Source organism: Oncorhynchus masou, chromosome 9 (assembly GCF_036934945.1).
Source record: "Oncorhynchus masou masou isolate Uvic2021 chromosome 9, UVic_Omas_1.1, whole genome shotgun sequence".
Taxonomy (NCBI): domain Eukaryota; kingdom Metazoa; phylum Chordata; class Actinopteri; order Salmoniformes; family Salmonidae; genus Oncorhynchus; species Oncorhynchus masou.
In genome coordinates this window covers 16,402,390-16,417,349 of record NC_088220.1, presented here as the reverse complement: position 1 = coordinate 16,417,349, position 14,960 = coordinate 16,402,390, and the positions used below count along the sequence as shown (strand labels likewise).

Here is a 14,960-nt window from a genome sequence, read left to right as displayed (position 1 = left end):
TTAGGAGTGGAAGCCAAGGTGATAAAAAGATGGTTTACTTCTATGTGACAGGCAATCGCTGCTGAGTATCACCTCAAAACTTAGGAGTGGAAACCAAGGTGATAAAGAGATGGTTTACTTCTATGTGACAGGCAATCGCTGCTGAGTATCACCTCAAAACTTAGGAGTGGAAGCCAAGGTGATAAAGAGATGGTTTACTTCTATGTGACAGGCAATCGCTGCTGAGTATCACCTCAACTTAGGAGTGGAAGCCAACGTGATAAAGAGATGGTTTACTTCTATGTGACAGGCAATCGCTGCTGAGTATCACCTCAACTTAGGAGTGGAAGCCAAGGTGATAAAAAGATGGTTTACTTCTATGTGACAGGCAATCGCTGCTGAGTATCACCTCAACTTAGGAGTGGAAGCCAAGGTGATAAAGAGATGGTTTACTTCTATGTGACAGGCAATCGCTGCTGAGTATCACCTCAACTTAGGAGTGGAAGCCAACGTGATAAAGAGATGGTTTACTTCTATGTGACAGGCAATCGCTGCTGAGTATCACCTCAACTTAGGAGTGGAAGCCAACGTGATAAAAAGATGGTTAGTTTCTCCTCTACAGGAACCGATTCCTTCCCAACGAGAAAAGTAAAGTCTCGAGTTTGCATAATAGTACCATATATAGTGCCTTTGGAAAGTATTCAGACCCCTTGACTTTTTCCACATTTTGTTACATTACAGCCTTATTCTAAAATAGATTAAATAAAAAAACATCCTCAGCAATCTACACACAAAACCCTACAATGACAAAGCAAAAACTGTTTTTGTTAAGGTACCAATAAATGTCTGCGGCATTGAAGGTCCCCAAGAACACAGTGGCCCCATCATTCTTAAATGGAAGAGGTTTGGAACAACCAAGACTCTTGGCCGCCCGGCCAAACTGAGCAATCTGGGGAGAAGGGCCTTGGTCATGGAGGTGACCAAGAACCCGATGGTCAGTCTGACAGAGCTCAAGAGTTCCTCTGTGGAGATGGGCGAACCTTCCAGAAGGACAACCATTTCTGCAGCACTCCACCAATCGGCCTTTATGGTAGAGTGGCCAGACTGAAGCCACTCCTCTGTAAAAGGCTCATGACAGCCCACTTGGAGTTTGCCAAAAGCCACCTAAAGACTCTTAGACCATGAGAAACAAGATTCTCTGGTCTGATGAAACCAAGATTGAACTCTTTGGCCTGAATGCCAAGCGTTGCTTCTAGAGGAAACCTGGCACCATCCCAACGGTGCATCATGCTGTTGGGATGTTTTTTAGCAGGAGGGACTGGGAGACTAGTCAGGATAGAGGTTAAACTAGTCAGGATAGATTAAACACCTGCTCCAGAGCGCTCAGGACTCACCTTCCAACAGGGCAACGACCCTAAGCACACAGCTAAGACAGCACAGGAGTGGCTTCGGGACAAGTCTCTGAATGTCCTTGAGTGGCCCTGCCAGAGCCCGGACTTGAACTCGATCGAACATATCTGGAGAGACCTGAAAATAGCTGTGCAGCGACGCTCCCAATCCAACCTGACAGAGCTTGAGAGGATCTGCAGAGAAGAATGGGAGAAACTCTCCAAACACAGGCGTGTCAAGCTTGTAGCGCCATACCCAAGAAGACTTGAGGCTGTAATCGCTGCCAAAGGTCTGAATACATATGGAAATATGATATTTCAGTTTTTATATTTTTTATAAAATCATGTTTTTGATTTGTCATTATGGGTTATTGTGTGATGATTGATTAGGGGAAAAAACAAACATTTTAGTCAATTTTAGAATAAGGCTGTAACCTATGGAAAATGTCAAAGGGTCTGAATACTTTCCAAAGGCACTAAGTCATTTGAGGATAGCCACATTCCATATGGAATTATAAATGGGGTAGGATTAGAATAATGTATTTTGCGTTTATCATGCCGTTGAGCTGACATGTCTCCTCCATATACATACGTATATTCACTGCGTTTATATACGTCATTGGTCTTGGTTCTGAATGTAGCTGGTCTATAGAGTAAATAGAGTGCGTGTGCATCCCGAATGGCACCTTATCCCCTTTAGCGTGCACTATTTTTCACCAGGGCCCACAGAGCTCTGGTCAAATGTAGTGCACTATATAGGGAATAGGGTGAAATTTGGGATGCACCCTGAGTAAAGTGGCTGAGTTCCCGGGCTGGTAATTTGTTACAGAGGGAGTAGTAGTCTCGGATAGTGGACAGTTTAGCGATGGGTTGTAGACATTATGGCTGCATTTATGGGGCTCTGCTACTCTCCACTGCCACTCACCACATTTCTATTCAGACCACCAGTGTGCTGTTCAGAGTGATGCAATGTTTCTGATAGAAATGTATTACGTAGAACAAGTATCAGTCATGTTGAATAGGGAGTCATTATATGTCTATCTGCAATATTCAGAATAGTTTTCTCTGGCTGAAAACACTCCAGAGATCCCAGTGAGAAGGAGGAGGAATCACGCCCCGTCAGTCTGCAGCAGGAGCACCCAGACTGGACATAAGCCTGTCTGCTCGCCTCCCAGCAGACCTGGGTTCAAATAGTGTTAGATAGATTTTTTTATACATTGAGCTTTGCTTGAGTCTGCCTTGAGTGCCAGATGTGCGGGGTTTGCAGACTACACTTTAGTAGACTGAATAATTGATTACATCACACCAGGCAAGCTCAATCAAGCATGACTTAAGTAATTGAAAGATTCTAAATAATATTTAAACCCGGGTCTGTCTCCTGGCTCGTCCTCCTTCTCAGAGCCTCAGTGTTCTGTATTGACATTGCGCCCTGTGAGGCCTGGCTGAATATCTCTCTCTCTCTCTCTCTCTCTCTCTCTCTCTCTCTCTCTCTCTCTCTCTCTCTCTCTCTCTCTCTTTTTATTTCTTTCTTAGTGCCAGATGTTGGAGGAATTATCTGTCATTTACATTTCTTGCTTATGGCAGGGCCACATAGCTAGCTAGCTCCTGACTGAATATTTTGGCCAGTGTTGCCCATCACCCTGGACATACACTAGACACACTTTGCTGAGGAACGTTTTATCAAAATGTACCCCAATTTAGTGGTACGCATGGTTTCTATGGTTACCCTGTAAAAATAATCAAGCAATGACATGCCCCTAGCTGGCGCCTGACTGCTGATGCTGTACCATCTGACAGCCCTCCAGAATAATAAACTATTTCTTAGCTTCTTAGACATTTTTAAGACCGATAATTATAAGTTCTGAGCAAGTTCCTGGAATAAATCAGACAAACAGGTAAAACAACTTGAATCACCAAGATAGTGGGAGAATATCAAAGCTGCTCCCTTAGATCTTCTCCACCAATTCATTTTGAGAAAGAGACGTTGAGAGTGGACACGAGGAATCAAGGAAATACAATTGAGATTTGCTCAGTGATTCTATCTTGAGTTACAAGTAGTGCTTCTATACACTACATCTGAAACTTCTCCCTCCCTTGTCCCCCAGGACTCCTGCATGACTACTGTGGTGATTACAACGTGGCCTTCTACCTGGCAGGGGGTCCTCCCATCGTGGGGGGCATTGTGCTGTTCTTTGTGCCCCTGATACACCGGCGGCAGCAGAGAGCCTTTGCGGGTCAGGATGGGGGGCCGGATGTCCCCAGCAGGGATCATATGCTGCCCCCGGCGGCCTGCTCTAATGGAAACATGATGCCTGGGTACACTGACGTGGAGACACACATCTGAGTAGTACTACACAAAGGTATGAGAGGGGACACACACACACACACACACACACACACACACACACACACACACACACACACACACACACACACACACACACACACACACACACACACACAGATACTTGATATTTTTCTCTTCCTTCTTCTTTCTCTCAGGGATTCTATTCACCAGCACCTGAGATCTGTCCGTCCCTGCACCTCCTCCCTTCCACCTCGCCCCTGAACCCCGGCCCCTGAAACCCTGAACCCCAGCCCCTGACCACGGACAACCTGATGATGTACCTCTCAACCTCTGACACAGCCCTCTCCTCTGAACGCCATTCGTTCCTTATAGTGATCCCTATGGTCTAAGGAAAGAGGGGGAGAAGTTTTTCCCCCCTCTGAAGTAAAGGAGGAACATGTCACTGATCATCATCCTTGAACGAAGAGAGAGACGATTGGCATTATCATAGGACCTGGGTGTCACACAATCCAAAACCGTGCACTCGTTCCCTGTGTCTTTCAGCTCATTTAAAATGGTTTTAGACTTCAATATGTGAATTCACACAATAAGTGTGTACCATATAGAGCTTGCCGCCTGAAAACAAATATTTTTTAAAATTCATTACGTCTGGAATCAGAGTATGTAAATGTTTTAATATGCTTCAGTATGTTCAGATTATTCAGAAAGATAAATGGTATTAGAGTTATTGAATGGAGTACTTTGTACTTCTCTGTCTAGACCACAAGCATCTCACACTTTATTTAATGTTATGTTCTTTCTGTCTGTAGGTGTTTCATTATATACACTACCGGTTAAAAGTTTTAAAACACCTACTCATTATTCTTTATTTTTTATTATTTTCTACATTGTAGAATAATAGTGAAGACATCAAAACTATGAAATAACACATATGGAATCATGTCGTAAAGCTGTCATCAAGGCAAAGGGTGGCTATTTGAAGAATCTCAAATATAAAATACAGAAGTTTACATACACCTTAGCCAAATACATTTAAATTCAGTTTTTCACAGTTCCTAACATTTAATCCAAATAAAAATTCCCTGTTTTAGGTCAGTTAGGATCACTACTTTATTTTAAGATTGTGAAATGTCAGAATAATAGTAGAGAGAATGATTTATTTCAGCTTGAAGGTAGGCCTTGAAATACATCCACAGGTACACCTCCAATTGACACAGTCAGCTTAGTGTATGGTAACTTCTGTCCCACTGAAGTTGTGATACAGTGAATTATAAGTGAAATAATCCGTCCGTAAACAATTGTTGGAAAAATGACTTGTCATGCACAAAGTAGATGTCCTAACCGACTTACCAAAGCTATAGTTTGTTATCAATAAATTTGTGGTGTGGTTGAAAAATGACTCCAACCTACAGTGGGGCAAAAAAGTATTTTGTCAGCCACCAATTGTGCAAGTTCTCCCACTTAAAAAGATGAGCGAGGCCTGTAATTTTCATCATAGGTACACTTCAATTATGACAGACAAAATGAGATAAAAAATCCAGAAAATCACATTGTAGGATTTTTAATGAATTTATTTGAAAAAAATGGTGGAAAATAAGTATTTGGTCAATAACAAAAGTTTATCTCAATACTTTGTTATATACCCTTTGTTGGCAATGAGGTCAAACGTTTTCTGTAAGTCTTCACAAGGTTTTCACACACTGTTGCTGGTATTTTGGCCCATTCCTCCATGCAGATCTCCTCTAGAGCAGTGATGTTTTGGGGCTGTTGCTGGGCAACACGGACTTTCAACTACCTCCAAAGATTTCCTATGGGGTTGAAACTGGCTAGGCCACTCCAGGACCGTGAAATGCTTCTTACAAAGCCACTCCTTCGTTGCCCGGGCGGTGTGTTTGGGATCATTGTCAAGCTGAAAGACCCAGCCACGTTTCATCTTCAATGCCCTTGCTGATGGAAGGAGGTTTTCACTCAAAATCTCACGATACATGGCCCCATTCATTCTTTCCTTTACACGGATCAGTCGTCCTGGTCCCTTTGCAGGAAAACAGCCCCAAAGCATGATGTTTCCACCCCCATGCTTCACAGTAGGTATGGTGTTCTTTGGATGCAACTCAGCATTCTTTGTCCTCCAAACACGACGAGTTGAGTTTTTACCAAAAAGTTCTATTTTGGTTTCATCTGACCATATGACATTCTCCCAATCTTCTTCTGGATCATCCAAATGCTCTCTAGCAAACTTCAGATGGGCCTGGACATGTACTGGCTTAAGCAGGGGGACACGTCTGGCACTGCAGGATTTGAGTCCCTGGCGGCGTAGTGTGTTACTAATGGTAGGTTTTGTTACTTTGGTCCAAGCTCTCTGCAGGTCATTCACTAGGTCCCCCCGTGTGGTTCTGGGATTTTTGCTCACCGTTCTTGTGATCATTTTGACCCCACGGGATGAGATCTTGCATGGAGCCCCAGATCGAGGGAGATTATCAGTGGTCTTGTATGTCTTCCATTTGCTAATAATTGCTCCCACAGTTGATTTCTTCAAACCAAGCTGCTTACCTATTGCAGATTGTCTTCCCAGCCTGGTACTGGTCTACAATTTTGTTTCTGGTGTCCTTTGACAGCTCTTTGGTCTTGGCCATAGTGGAGTTTGGAGTGTGACTGTTTGAGGTTGTGGACAGGTGTCTTTTATACTGATAACAAGTTCAAACAGGTGACATTAATACAGGTAATGAGTGGAGGACAGAGGAGCCTCTTAAAGAAGAAGTTACAGGTCTGTGAGAGCCAGAAATCTTGCTTGTTTGTAGGTGACCAAATACTTATTTTCCACCATCATTTGCAAATTAATTAATTAAAAATCCTACAATGTGATTTTCTGGATTTTTTCTTCTAATTTTGTCTGTCATAGTTGAAGTGTACCTATGATGAAAATTACAGGCCTCTCATCTTTTTAAGTGGGAGAACTTGCACAATTGGTGGCTGACTAAATACTTTTTTGCCCCACTGTATGTGTATGTAAACATCTGACTTCAACTGTATATTTTGATTTGTTTAACACTTTTTTTTCATATTCCATATGTGTTATTTCATAGTGTTGATGTCTTCACTATTATTCCACAATGTATAAAATAGTAAAAATAAAGAAAAACCCTTGAATGAGTAGGTGTTTGAAAACTTTTGACTGGTAGTGTAGATCTAGGGCATAATATAGGACATTTGAAATATTTCTGTTATTATAAGTTATTGCAGTTATATTTTGCAAGTTTCAATTTATTTTTTGTTTCTGATCGATCAAGGAAAAACACATCTTTTTCAATTTTGTATTGTACTATAGGTCTCAATGGCGATTCCATCTTGGAAAAGCCACTAAAACGAAGTCACCTCAACCACATACAGTGGGGAGAACAAGTATTTGATACACTGCCGATTTTAAAGGTTTTCCTACTTACAAAGCATGTAGAGGTCTGTCATTTTTATCATAGGTACACTTCAACTGTGAGAGACGGAATCTAAAACAAAAATCCAGATAATCACATTGTATGATTTTTAAGTAATTAATTTGCATTTTATTGCATGACATAAGTATTTGATCACCTACCAACCAGTAAGAATACTGGCTCTCACAGACCTGTTAGTTTTTTCTTTAAGAAGCCCTCCTGTTTTCCACTCATGACCTGTATTAACTGCACCTGTTTGAACTTGTTACCTGTAGAAAAGACACCTGTCCTCACACTCAATCAAACATACTCCAACCTCTCCACAATGGCCAAGACCAGACAGCTGTGTAAGGAAAACAGGGATAAAATTGTAGACCTGCACAAGGCTGGGATGGGCTACATGACAATAGGCAAGCAGCTTGGTGAGAAGGAAACAACTGTTGGCGAAATTATTAGAAAATGTTCAAGATGACGGTCAATCACGCTTTTCTGGATTTTTGTTTTAGATTCCGTCTCTCACAGTTGAAGTGTACCTATGATAAAAATGACAGACCTCTACATGCTTTGTAGGTAGGAAAACCTGCAAAATCGTCAGTGTATCAAATACTTGTTCTCCCCACTGTACGCAGTTTTTCCATATGTAACCTGTGCCATGGCGGAGCTGCGGATAAGAGAGTACCAGACCAAACAGAACATTATTTACCGGCTTCTGACTTTGTAGAGCCTTAAATCCATGTTTTTAACAGTCACATTTCTAAGACTTTAAGTCAATCAGATCTTTTTCATACACAAGTGTGGATACTTTAAAGTAAACACACCTTGAGAAGTTTTGCCAATGTTTTATTTACTCTGCAGATTTGTTTTTGTTGTTTTTAAGTTTCTAAATGTTTTTTTGTTTTTACGATCTGTCTCTTACAATGGCATTTCGATCTTGTTATTCCTATGGGGGTGAATCCTAACATCCACTTTCAGACTCCCATTGGCGTCAATATATGACTAAGTGAAAATTGGAAAGAAAAGAAAAATAACCTTTTAGTCTGCCAGTTTTTTTTGCAAACAATCCAAATCTACATGAAGTGCATTGAGCTTAATTTTGAATCGAAAGGCCATAGTTTTTGCTGTGTGTGTTTGGGCATTGGTCCACAGACCAGAGAACGATTGATATTACATGCATGCACTCATTGGCTAGGTCCTTTTTTCAGCCTGATTCCCATTGGTCCACATCAAACTGATGACTCTTTGTTGATGAGTTTGCTGCTTCTTATCTTCAGATGACAACATACTGGTTGTTGGGTTCATGCGTCGTCACGGTAATAACCAGATACTGTCTCATGGAGTTTTTCACCCTAGTAGTGAAATTCAAGAAATTGCAGTTGCTGTTACATTTCATACATTTTAAACGGACCACTTTACCTACATGAGACTACATTTTACGCACGACAGAAGGGTTGAATATGAGTCTTCCGAATGGCACCCTATTCCCTATGGTCAAAAGTACCACACTATAAAGGGAATAGAGTGATGTTTGGGACACAACCTAGACCTAATGGTAGGACAGAGAGGGAAACGGGGAGAGGACAAAGACGTCAATACCTCAGTAATCTGGTTAAATATGTTGGCATTCTTCAAATTATGACATCATACTTCCAAGTGAAATTAAATGTTTGCTTGTAGTAGTTTTTTATATCAGCTGTTAGTTTCAGAGCCACAGAGCTTCACATACTGCCAACATCTTCCCAAAAACTCCAGTTATTAATACTCATTATTGTTGCTTTACGAGATGCTCTGGTCAGACCTGTATGTGTATATGATATGCATCTTCCGTCTCCCCCATCTGGCTGTGACCCATACTTTTTAAACTCTTTATTTTTCCTTCCTGCTTCTCTAAATGTCATTCCCTCTGACAGTTCAGTACCTGCCATATAATATAGCTTTTATCCCTATGGTCCTAGCCTCCATTAAGGCTGCAGACTGAGTGGACAAGGGTCACCAAGTTATCTCTACCTCATTAAGTTCCTCCATCTCTTCTCTCTTCTGTTGATCTCACCGCCATGCTGCTCCTATATCTCCTACATCTGGCCGGAGAGCCTGCTAGCTCACCGTGCATTATCATCCTTAGGATAGATGGAAAGAGGAAACCTTGTTTGATCATGCAAGCTGCAATACAATATGTACTTTTTGATGACTTATTTTGATCATTATCCTATAGTTGGTCAGAGAGCTTGCTGGATATAGCCTGGTTTAAATCAGATTGAACCATTGTGAGTGCAGCATTCAGTCTGGTCCTACCAGGCTATGCTGTTGGCTCACCAAGCATCCTTATTCTTATACTGTAGATGAGTAATCAAACACTACAATATGTACTTTTGTTAATTCTCTTGTTTAGTTTGGTCATTGTTCTGTTTCTGTTTTGATGAGATCAGCTATTGAAACATTAGATTTGTAACCACTGAGACATATTTGGACAGGAGTAGTTAATGACTGATAGGGAAACATGCAGCCTTCATGGTGTTGTTTGCTGAACCACTGTTTGGTTAGTCAAAGTCCTGTTGTCTCTGCAGTGGTTTCTGAGTGGGCACTAGTGCATATTGCACCTGAAATCTTTAGGCCCAGTACCAGTTCAAGGAATGGTCACAGATAGGGTCACATAGGCTTGCATGTACTCAATGAGAGTAGAATCTCATTATACATCTTCATATGTACACGGCTAAAATAACTACATTATTACATTTTGTTTCCTAATATTGTTGTTATTTTAATTGTATCTCTCCCCATAGCAGCCATAGCATTCTGAACCCCGGTGATCTTTTGGGAGTTTTCTCCCAAACAATGTCATTTTTTAGTCTGATCCAGCCCAGTGTGTGTTAGACAGGGCTGTTAGATAAAGTCAAATACTCTTTTTATTACGTCCTTGGGCTGGTGTACACCAAGTATCTGTCCCAAATGGAGCCCTATTCCCTTTATAGCGGACTACTTTTGACCAGAGCCCTATGGATCCTGGTAAAAAAACAAACACACTATATAGGGAATAGAGAGCCATTTGGGACGTATCCCACATCTGCATACTTCTGACCACACCTACCTAGTTTCTTCTTCTTTAGCTTTTGTGTATAACCCATAGACTGTACATCACCCGTAGGCTGTACATCACCCTGACTGTGTCACCCGTAGACTGTACATCACCCTGACTGTATCACCTGTAGACTGTACATCACTCTGACTGTCACCCGTAGGCTGTACATCACCCTGACTGTGTCACCTGTAGACTGTACATCACCCTGACTGTCTGCCGTAGACTGTACATCACCCTGACTGTGTCACCCATAGACTACATGACTGTGCTGCTCTTGTTTAATATTTTATCTCATCTCTTACACAATGTTTCTGCTGTTATTTTCATCACAACTCTCACCTCAGATTTCCTACCAACGTTCACCAATCTCTTCCTGAACCTCAACTTTTCAGATATATATATTTTCCATTGTATTTTTTCCAGAAATGTTATAACAATCGGAACCACAAGATTTGAAATGAAGATGCTGCTAAATACATGTCAAGTTATTTCGGATCTGTAATAAAACACAGTTTGTTATCGTGTAATATGATGGGAACTGAGTTTTCTCTGGCCAGCTGAGTAATGCCATCCACAGCATTATACTGTATGTCTCTGGAAATAATATACTAGTAAGTGTGTGTGTGTGTGAGACACAGTATGACTCATTGCAAAATGCACTGAGGCTGAGCATCATGGTGTGTGTTAACTGCCCTCTGACTAACTGGCATATTTCTATATGCTATAGTTTAAACTATGTGATATTATGTCTGACTAATTGGGAAACAGTGTATATTTTAGCCCTGTGAATAACTTCCATATTTGCATATGAACATGGTTTAGTTATGTCTGACAGTAGCTATGACTACCGTAAATGTGTTATGGGATGTTAAATGATGTGATGTTCTGTTAGCTCAGTCTCAGTATGACTCAGGGAGAAATTAAATGATGCCTGTTATCTGTGCCCTGACTGCGACATATTTCCATGACCCCGGATCAGTGCAGCCAAGTGTCAAGCTGTTGGTTACATCCCAAATGGCACCCTATTCCCTATGTAGTGTACCCTATTCCCTTCAAAATCGCCATACGGTCAATCTCACATCTGCATTGGCAGTGCAGCATTTATGGTGATATGGGCTCTGCAGAAATAAGGGCATTCATACTTCTTGCGCTTCCTCAGAGCTGTTGTGAAGGAAGTTGTCAAGGAAGTGAGTTTGTGTTTATACAGCGATTCAGTATGGAACTCAATGTGGCCTCTGCATGCCTCCAGAGACTCCGCGATTGTGCAACACCATCCATATGGCGCCTCTGACCACATTTTCGGATCAAGCATAAATTGTCTGTTATAATGCCCTACTTTTGAACAGAGCCGTGAGGGTGCACGACATAAGAAATAGGGTACACTACATAGGGAATAGGGTGCCATTTGGAATGTAGACTCTCCCTCTGCTCCCCGCTCTCCCAGTTGACCCACTTTACTCACTGAAATACAATTTATGATTGATCCAAAAATGTGGTCAGAGGCTCCATATGGCGGTCGGTGACGCAGGTGGAGGACTCCTTATAGCTGTGCATCGACATGATTGGTTGACGGTAGGTGATGGTGTGAGGTCTTGTTTAAACACAAACTCACTTCCTTGACAACTTCTCAACTGTGCTCGGTGCGCTGCTCAGCGAAGCGCAAGACGTTTGAATGGGCTGACTTCTGCAGAGGCCGCATCACCGTAATTGCCAATCAAAAATGAGTTAGCGAGCATGCGCCGTTGAATGCACCAGAAAATAACCACCAGAATTCTGGTGAGGTCTTAGAACTACCAGCAGTCAGGCATGTTGTACTACCCTGTTGCACCCCTCTTTGGTGGCTTACATTCAGGCTAAGCAGGTCTGAGCCTGGCCTGGGATGGATGGATGGGTGGATAATTAGTTTGAGTGAATTAGTTTTAAGTACAGTGTTGGGGAGCAGGGGACTGTGTGGTTGACACGAGGGTTGTTGCCAAAATGTTGCACAGATGGTTTCCTGTTACTGTCTGCTTTCTCCTGTGTGTGAATGGGGAAGGGGCTATATAGATGGCTCTTGTAGGAAGGATAGGTTGCTTGGTTGGCCTGTAGGGACCGAACAGTAGCTAAGTGATGCACTTGCACAGTGTCTCCAAAAGAGGGCGCCTTCTCCCCTTCAGAACACAGTGAGTCATACTGTAGAACTATTGAACACAACTAAACCCTATTGTTTCTAGGGACAACCTAGATATGACACTTCATATTCACGATGTAACGGAGCACACAAAAATAAAATAGAAACCCACTATGCGATAGTACAGTATTACCACACACAGATCAACGGAATCATCTCAGATTGCATAACCGTAAAGTTTTTACACATTGTGAAATCTACTTACGAATTTGGCACATTTTATTTATAGGGGAATGATTGTTCTGTGGACAAGGGGCCTGAGGTTCCAGGAGGAAGAGATGTAACAGAAATCATATGGGTGTTTCCATAGTAGGTGTGACTCATACCACCAGGGACTACTAACTGCTTCTCTGTTCTGAAACTTCTCTCACACCAATCTGACACTAGAAGTCCTAAGGCTCCTTTGATGGTGTCACATGATTTGTATTGTTGTTACAAACTAACTTACACACACAGAGAGGAGGGTTTGCCAAATATAAAACAGAGTCCAGTCATCATTGCTTACATGACTAAGTAAAGTACGTTCTGCCTTGTCTGAACCAGAAAGGCCCCAACATGCCCCTATGGGCCGGTCTCCTGTCCTCTTAGGGCCTATGTCCTGTTTCTGTAGCGTGAGGAAGCTTCATGTACAAGTACATCCCCTGGACAGGACGCTAGTATGATTAAGACCTATTAAAGGTTTTATTGGAGTGAAAACCAGCTGAATATACATGTTTCTGTTCCTATGGTGATAGGGATTGTGCTCTGTTATTGTTTGGACAGGGATAAAGTGTAACATGCTACTTTCTGTCTGTCATCCCACTGGGCACAGACGTCAGTTCAACGTCTAGTTTGGATCTATATTTGGTTGAGTTGTCAACTAATGTGAATTTGACTTAAAATCAATCAAAATTGCAGATATGTCATTGGATTTAGGTAAAAATTGGGTGAAAAAAATACATGCCCTTACGCTGATTTTTTTCTCCTCTCAAATCCAATCAGATTTCCACATTGATTCAATGTCATCACAGATTTTTGGAGTTGAAATAACGTGGAAACAATTGATTCAACCAGTTTGTGCCTCATGGGATGTTTTTGCCAACATTTGTCCAGCAGAGTCTGTTTGTTCTCCTCATCCAAACCAAACAACACGGCTTTGTGGCCAACTTCCTCAGTGAGGTGCTGATAACGAGAGGATTTATGTGCCCAGTGTCCACAAACACACTGCTGTCTTCCTCTCTCACAAACACACTGCTCACTGTACTCCCTCTCTCTCACACACACTGCTCTCTTCCTCTCTCACACACACATTGCTCACTGTACTCCCTCTCTCACACACACACTGCTCACTGTACTCCCTTTCTCACACACACACTGCTCACTGTACTCCCTCTCTCACACATGCTGCTGTCTCTCTTCCTCTCTCTCACACACACACACACTGCTGTCTTTCTCTCTCTGTGTCTGTTTTTATACCAAATCAATCACACTTGCCAATGGCTTGAGAGACTGTGAGAAGTGGATAAGACTAAATAACAGTCTGCAGAGACGGGAATGAGGCAAAGGAAGGTTAAACAACCCTCCCTAATCGTAGAGAAACACCGAGCCACTGCCAATGTCCCCCTGGGCTGGAGCAAAGGAACAAAACAAAAGCAAAGACAAAAGTGCTTCCTGTCACGGGAGGGAGGAACAGGACATGATGAGAAAGCACATGGGAGGACGTGTGTTAGTGCAGGGAAGTGTCGCAACACTGACCTCTGGGACCAGGCTTGATATAATTCCAATTTTATTTAACAATATAAACTCTATCCCTCTCCCCTCAGTGCATATGATACATTGCATATACATACAGTACTGTACAGATTACTGCAGGCAGTAAACATCCAGACAGAAATAATTGTTATACTGTACTATTGACATGTATTGGATCACATCCGGAATGTCTGAAGTCATAGTGTTTGTAGTAGTATATATTGTACATGAGACAAACCGTCTGAGAGTCAGTCTTCATAAACTGACGTCATGTGTTATACTGTTGATAGTGGAGTGACCAGACCTAAGAGCTATTCTCAGTTGAAGCTCATCAATAGACACTTACTACAACAGCATATCATTTATGAATCTGATCCTAGCTAAACAAACCTTTTAAACGTCACTCACTCTGTTCATCCATCAATGACATGACTATTTCATGATCATCACGTCACTGCTATGCTCATTAAATAGAAGAGACAAAGATGAGGTGGGCCTGAGTGTGGAGCTGCACAGTGGGGCCCCCTGCCCTGTCTCTCAGTGTCGCTGCTGGGTGTCACAGCCCATGAACTCCAGGCGCAGGGCTATGTCGTTGACCCAGCCTCTGGGGTGGATCCGTATGAAGCGGGCAAACAGAGGAGGATCAAAGAAGTTCAGCATCTCCTCATCTGGCTCACTGTTCCCCAAGAACATCTGGGAGAAAGGAGGAGGCCGGGTCAAACAGAGCTGGCTCACAAAACCCAGTTCGGAAACTCAAAGTTAAACATGTTACAGCGTTGTCACTGTTTGTGCTCTTTACAAAATCAGCTCTCGTAAATCTGCTTGGTTGCAGATCACATTTTCCCTGCATGCTAAGGAAGGTGTGTGTGTACTGAAACATAGC

The 14,960-nt window shown here is 42.2% G+C and overlaps 2 protein-coding genes across 2 annotated transcripts in view; one reads left to right on the top strand and one right to left on the bottom strand.

The window, feature by feature from the left end:
• LOC135545569 (monocarboxylate transporter 8-like) overlaps window positions 1-11,118 on the top strand; it is a 43,687-nt gene extending 32,569 nt beyond the window's left edge. The window contains exons 7-8 of the mRNA XM_064973272.1: window positions 3,473-3,727; window positions 3,870-11,118. Of these exons, the coding sequence (XP_064829344.1) occupies window positions 3,473-3,711 (239 nt within the window). The 3' untranslated portion in view covers window positions 3,712-3,727; window positions 3,870-11,118. The remainder of the gene's footprint in view (window positions 1-3,472; window positions 3,728-3,869) is intronic.
• Window positions 11,119-14,094: 2,976 nt separating this feature from the next.
• The window catches only part of LOC135545567 (coagulation factor VIII-like), a 30,116-nt gene continuing 29,250 nt past the window's right edge, over window positions 14,095-14,960 (bottom strand). Inside the window, exon 26 of the mRNA XM_064973264.1 lies at window positions 14,095-14,770. Within this exon, the coding sequence (XP_064829336.1) occupies window positions 14,615-14,770 (156 nt within the window). The 3' untranslated portion in view covers window positions 14,095-14,614. The remainder of the gene's footprint in view (window positions 14,771-14,960) is intronic.